Raw genomic sequence first — 7,238 nt, 5'->3', positions numbered from 1 at the left:
AGAATGGACTAAGAGGGTCAGCTACACGGCAAACTCCACAATCAAGTACCTTAGTGTGTAGGTAGTCCAGTTAGTCTGATTGTGAAAGACCCACTACTCGATATTGCACTTGGTATTGACTCAAGCGAAGTTGCCAACCACAGTCAAAACTTAACTGCTCTAAATAAAATATAAATGAATTATCAAAGGACAAAATATCAAACCTGGCCGCTAAGATGACCATTCCTCAATGAGGTTCTTTACCCACTTTGATTCAGAGCCGAGGCTAACTTCTGCTGGTGCCAGTAGTGAGACAAAGGGTAGCAGCATCAAAGAACTGTCTTTTGCTTTCTTCAGACTTCTAATAGCAAGTGATAAAAAATCTGAATCGGACTGCTGCCTGGCAATCTCCATGCAAATAACACCTGAATAATCAAATTCTCATTACCAATCGGACCAAAAAGACCATCAGACTTTAATAGACACACAGAGGGTAAGAAAGAAAGATGGATATAGATGGAAGAAAATGCAGACGATGGAATGCAACCCCTGGGCACTTATTATGGTGGGTTCTGCAGAGAGAAATAGAAGAGCTTTTGAATGGGAAAATACACTTCTGCCAAAAAGTCAGTTAATAGGAAAGAGTTTAAGCATATTAAAGTAAGTTTTACAATTGTTCAGCAAATGTTACCATGGCTAAGAAAAAGGCAACTCTCGCCACCAGCCAACAAGCAAGCTTGCGCAAGGGACTCTTCTGCATCAATAAATTCCCCATTCCAAACTGCAGTTAGACCTTGAACCAAATTATACATAGCAATCCACATGTTCCACGAAGTTTTTATTTCTTTGCCACACTCTTGAAGGCCAAGGCTAGTGAACTGGAATCTGACTGCAGTTTGTATCGACTTTCAAGAAACTTAAGACAAATCCAACCAATATGATTATCAGTTTTGTGCTCCAAGCACCTTATGTACTCTTCATGAAGCCCTGAATAATTATCTTCGACAGCATAGGCACGACACAGTAGCAAGTGTGCAAAGAAGAGGTAGTTATCTGGAAGCTGCATCTCTAGAGCACTTTTTGCATGCACAATGCACTTGAAATTATTCCCACAATGCAAACTAACCTCTGCGGCACAAAGCAGAAGCTGGAACTTTTGGTACTGGGAAGAAATCTCTTCCAAGCTGCTTCTATAAATTAGCACAAAACGGCGGTAAGAGATCGAAGACTGAGATGATGAAGAAGTTCTGAGAAGCAGGCAAAACCAAAACACTATACAACGTGTGCAAAGTTAGAGAAACGCGACAGTTGCCTTAAGGATTCAACATGTGTCAGATGATGATTGAATGACGAAAATAGCCCTTGAAAGCAAGCTGGCAAGACAACGCTCAACTGCTTCTAAGCCGCTTCTATATATAATAAGGAATAATTCCGAACGATACAACCATGCACCTCTCACTTTAAACTTACTGAACATCCCAACAGAGTCTATGTTGGTGTGTATTACACCAACAGTATATATAATGATGCTTACATGACTTCGCAATTAAATGAGAGAAATATTATTATTATATATATAAGCACGTCTAACTAATATTGACAGTTAAATAGATAATCTCCCTTGGATTACTTGTTTCTGGATCAAATATCTAAACGTACAACTTTGTGGTAACCAATAAATTAACTTATCAGCTCTGTACTCCATGCAGGATCTGACTAGTTTCATCTGAGTTTCTGGTAGAGATCCCATGACAGTTTCAACTACTTCATCCGTGCTCAGGGACATATCTTTTGCAAAATAGCATATGATTTTAGGCAGATAAATCCTTTTGTCCTTGTTAATGCAAACTGTAGCCCGTATAAACTCCTCTTTAGCTACTTTAAGATCCTGAAATACGTTTTTCGCTGTGTAAACCTGAATCTGCACGTGCCCAGCAGATTGCATTAAAAATGCATACTAGAAATGCGAAGTCCATGATTTTTTTTAACTAATAGCTTGCAGGAACATTACCGAGGGATCAGAAGATGCACCCAAAGACAATGCAAAGTGAACAAGTGGCTCAGGGTACTCAATCGCATAGGTATGTCTACAATTTCCTGTCGCAAACTTTTTTCCTGGAGAAAAGAGCGTCCGTAGCCACTGCATTCATGTTTAATTAGAGAAAGCATCCAGTCCATAAAACGCAGAATTAATAGAATCTAGAACAATGATAGCAGGGAATGCTACAAAGGTTATCCTCTTCCTCCATTTTAAACAATTATTTTTCCCTATCCCACTCTTTTGTATTTAAACTGTTACTCCCTCCGTTTAAATTTGTTTGACCTATTTTGACCTGACACAGTTTAAGAAAATAAATAATGACTTTTGAATTTTGTGGTTTTAAATTAAAATATGTCAAATGTACCAAAGAGTCATTCTTTTTTTAAATGAACTATAAAAGAAAGTAGGTTAAACAAATTGAAACAGAGGTTGTAGTTCATACGGGGGAGCCAAACTCATATCAATAGGATCTGAATGTAAAACTTACAAAATGGAGATGCAAAACTGCTGGGAAGTGGGAACCACTCACTAAAAAAATTGTTGGATAAGAATAATTATGTTTTAACAAGATATACTTGTTTGTTTACGCTAGCACTTTCTTTTCTTCTCATGAAGATCATATTATAGTCACTATGCTGTTGTGCAGAGAACATGCTCTAATGAACTTAAAAAAACAGCATCATGACTGCATGTTTGTCCAGAATACCAATGCAATTCCCAAGAACAACAGTAGTAAAACTAGACCAATTATCAAAATAGTAGGAAAATTACTGACGGAGAAGAGATGTTAGATAATATTTTGACTTTATTTTTATCTCTCCCTGTCAGTCCAGACCATTCTCAAGCAGATGAGCTCAGAATATTAAGCAAATAATTTCAAGCATTTCTCTAACTAAAATAGCATTGAAGAACAATTCACTAATTAAGAGAATAAAATGTTGATGCTCCACAAGCAAGTCAGCTGTCAAACAAGAAGAAGTAGCTAGAAATGCTAAGAAACATAGTATATAGTTTTATCATGGGATGACACAGGCATGTCAATCTAGTAATAGGATGCTTCTTCTTTTTTTTTTTTGAGAAGGTAAGATGATCTTAGAATAGGATGGATGTTACTTAGCATTCAACATACCGGTGCAGAATAGTGTGGTAGTATCCCTAATATGGAGCTCTGTATGACATAAGCATTTACGCAATGGCCACCCACATTATAAGCTGCCTGCAGTAGTTTTACGACAAACTCAGATTTCTTGAATAAAAAAAAAAGATAAGGGCTATTCCTTTTACCTTCAAGATTGAAGAACTTCTGACAGAATTTTGAGTTCCATAGGCTAAATAAGCCTGAAAAGAAGTCATATAGTACCTCATAACTGGCCTCAATAGGATGAATTAAATAATTAAAAAGAAAGAGAAACACTGTAATCCCCAAATGGAGACCAATTGAAATGCTAGTCTTGAGCAATGAGTGCAAGAATAGTTGATGCTAGTATAAAGTATACTACGTACTTAGCCAATTGAAAGGACGCATAATGCATTCCAGAATAGCACTTCATATGTAATTATTTGAACAACACATTTAACCCTAGTATGGCACTGACGACGAGAAGTATAACTGAGAGTGTCATGACCTCCCAACAAGAGTATGAAAAGAATAAATGAAAAGGTTGAAATTCCAAAACAATAGCTCCACCTTGGATGATTTTGTAGTCTGGTAAGCAATATGTTTTCCATCAATACTGGATAATCCATATCAATTTGTTTCAGGGTAAAATGTTACTAAGCTAATGTTGAAAAATAACTTTGAGAAAATCTTACATGCATCACCAGGGCATTGTGAATATTAATCCAGAATGTTAACTTTTCTTCACGCCTCATGTTTCTTGGATCAACCTTTTCAAGGCTCTTAACCAGTGACCTGCAGAGCATCAACGTAGTAAAAATAAAACTTATATACTACTATATTGAGTATATTCAGATTGTATTGTCACTTGTCCATTTAGAAGTTGCATCTTCTCTTTAGCCTTGATTGGTGGAGAAAGGAGGGAGAGAAGTGACAAGTATTTATGAAAACAATTTCAGATGCAGTAGAACTTACAATTTACAACTAATATTTTTCCAGATGGCACATTTTACAGCTTTCAAATTAGTAAACGGCAAAGGATGACAAATTCAAACTGGTCAATTAAGCTTCTCGAACAGTTCTTAACATGCTTTTTAGTCAAGTCCACACTAGCAGGTATTTAAGATTTTTGTACTCTTTAACTCTAGAAATATCATTAAAATATCAAAATTTGAACTACTTGTGTTCGTTGTGAATAACCTGAACTTATGCAGCATTGTTGTGGCATAATTGAAACTATCATCATCTAGACATATCTTCAAAATTTCTATCATTGTAGAATATGGTCTGTTGTCATCTTTACAGACTTCAAATTCATACTGCTCAGTGCTCTCCTCATTGTGATGTGAGCTCCAGCTGCCTGAAAGATTTCTCGGAGAAAATGTGCTTGATGATGATAATGACGAAGTAGAAGAAACTGATAATCCCTTTGTAGCAAGAATTTTGGGATTGGCAAATTTGCAGTATATACAAGATATGCATTTGACTATTTCTTCAGACAGCCTATCAGGATAACTAAGAACGTCATCCATGCGAGAGGCAGTGAGATGATCCGCAAGGCTACGGTGAGCAGAATCAGTTAACTTTTCCTGCAGTTGTTCACAACAGACAGCCAATTAATGCCTTGAGGAAAGACAAGTGAGATAATTCTAACTGAAACAACATATAATGTAATAATAGTATGAATTTAGCTATATGTCAAAGTCTAGGAGTTGGATGTATTGACCCTTATAGACGACGACTTGTTGGCAGTCTGAATCTTATCACTTACACCAGTCAAAGCATGTGCAGCGGAGATTCGATCATATTGGTCCGCACCACATATTGACGTATCTATTTCTACATCGGAGTATGATTGGTCTGTTGTACACTGGGTAGGGGAGCTTATCTTGCCCTGTGAATGGATTTTCTGATTTTCCAATAGAAGTGGGAGATTTTGCTGAAAAGCTGTCCGATAAAGTGAGAGTAGATATCGTTCCAAACGCATTATCTCAATTTCGAGAGTAGTAATTTCTTTCATCAATTCCATGGAAGACTGCAAGGAAACACAGTTGCGCTGAAAAAGGAATTGCCTATTAGAAAAGCTGTAATACCATTCATTAATCAGGACATTCAAACAGACTCATTCTACACTACAATGTTCCAATATCAGACAAAATGTCGATTGTGGCATAGAATAGTTGGTACAGAATACTAAAAAATACTACTCTGGTATCATTGAAAAATTCCCTCTTAACTTGAAATATCAAAGAGTTTCCTTGAAAGAGTGAATCCTGAATCGCAGTTTTCATGCATACAACAAAGTATAGTCTAATACAGAAATAGCAATGTATGTATAGGTGATAACTCCAATACCTGGAATTTGGGAGTATGATTGGAGTTGCAGCAAAAAGAAGAGTGATGGTTATGTGGTTCCTGTAAGAATCAAACAAAATCTGGTAAATGAAAATAATAATAATAATAATAATAATAATAATAATAATAATAATAATAATAATAATAATAATAATAATAATAATAATAATAATAATAATAATAATAATAATAATAATAATAATAATAATAATAATAATAATAATAATAATAATAATAATAATAATAATAATAATAATAATAATAATAATAATAATAATAATAATAATAATAATAATAATAATAATAATAATAATAATAATAATAATAATAATAATAATAATAATAATAATAATAATAATAATAATAATAATAATAATAATAATAATAATAATAATAATAATAATAATAATAATAATAATAATAATAATAATAATAATAATAATAATAATAATAATAATAATAATAATAATAATAATAATAATAATAATAATAATAATAATAATAATAATAATAATAATAATAATAATAATAATAATAATAATAATAATAATAATAATAATAATAATAATAATAATAATAATAATAATAATAATAATAATAATAATAATAATAATAATAATAATAATAATAATAATAATAATAATAATAATAATAATAATAATAATAATAATTAGCTAGTCGGTGGTGACTTACTACTGGTGTGGGAGACATATTGAGGACATGATCCAGAGCACTGAAAGAAGAGTTAAATTAAAAATGGTTAATCAGTCAGAATGGAGAATGGAGAATTGGAGATGGAGTGGAGGAGGATCAATACTGAGGAGCTGCAGGCGGAGAGGGGCAATCCAATTCCAATTCCAGCCGCATCATCAGAGCTAGGTAGCGCCGACACAATTATAGTAGTTAGTGCTCTTACTATATATGTAATATCTTCGAGATTGACAAAGAAGATGGAGTAGGGATAGAGATGGTGGGTAAACCAAATGCATTAAATGCCCACACACTATCATCAATCTTCTTACTCCATTATTATTATTATATATATACTATTACTAATTAATTAGGCATTTGCACTCTGAAGTCTGACCCCCATATTCATAGTAATAGTAAAATACTTTCTCTCTGTAAATTGACACACCAACACCTATTTTGCTTCTCTCTTTTTTTTAGCTCTAGACTTTTATGAAATAGCACTTAATTACTTTATTTTATTTTTTTGCAAAAAAGAAGAATAAATTATAACACACCACCAGAAAACTAGTAGCAATTATGACGCATGATGGGAAATTATGCAAAAATAAATGAATTAAGAAAGTAATAATAAAAATACAAGAAGAAAAGAAGGGAGGCAGGTAGAATTGATAAATTAGGTGTACGTATAGCATTAACGAAGTAGCTAGGTATACTTAATAATTCTTAAAAATGAGGAGTGAGGACATTGGGGTAGTGGGGGCATTCAATTAGCAATATGATTAAGACTGCAGGTGCAGCAGAAATGGGTCCTCCATGTCTAACCCAACAACTTTATACTCTTTTTTTTTTTATCAACTCTTTCTCTTGTTTTATTTTTTTCTCTTTCTCATTTGCATTAGTATGATTGTTTCATGGAATTTTCAAGGCATAATACGTCAATATGTTATTGCCTTTTAACTTTTGAGGTATACAATTACATATTTAGATTTATAGTATATAATTAAATAAATAGATATACATGTTCTATATAACATAATACATATTAAACGTCGC

At 33.2% G+C, this 7,238-nt stretch overlaps 1 protein-coding gene across 2 annotated transcripts; it reads right to left on the bottom strand.

Moving 5' to 3' along the window:
- Positions 1-326: 326 nt before the first annotated feature.
- Positions 327-6,606, bottom strand: LOC102591970 (uncharacterized). 2 transcript variants are annotated; one of them, XM_006342143.2, is made up of 11 exons: positions 6,310-6,606; positions 6,186-6,225; positions 5,493-5,552; positions 4,909-5,193; positions 4,338-4,726; positions 3,833-3,932; positions 3,305-3,358; positions 3,150-3,236; positions 1,991-2,119; positions 671-1,900; positions 327-404 (listed from the first exon to the last, which is right to left on the bottom strand). In XM_006342143.2, exons 1-10 carry the CDS (start codon positions 6,360-6,362, stop codon positions 1,583-1,585), a joined length of 1,515 nt encoding a protein of 504 aa, XP_006342205.1. In that variant the 5' UTR covers positions 6,363-6,606; the 3' UTR covers positions 327-404; positions 671-1,582. The 2 variants fall into 2 exon arrangements, with proteins under 2 accessions (XP_006342205.1, XP_006342204.1); XM_006342142.2 differs by having other exon boundaries at positions 4,864-5,193; positions 6,310-6,604.
- Between the last annotated feature and the right edge of the window lie 632 nt (positions 6,607-7,238).

The sequence above is a fragment of the Solanum tuberosum genome, unplaced genomic scaffold (genome assembly GCF_000226075.1).
Source record: "Solanum tuberosum cultivar DM 1-3 516 R44 unplaced genomic scaffold, SolTub_3.0 scf00032, whole genome shotgun sequence".
Classification (NCBI taxonomy): Eukaryota; Viridiplantae; Streptophyta; class Magnoliopsida; order Solanales; family Solanaceae; genus Solanum; species Solanum tuberosum.
The sequence above is the reverse complement of the archived record's forward strand: the minus strand, read 5'-3'. Positions and strand labels throughout refer to the sequence as shown.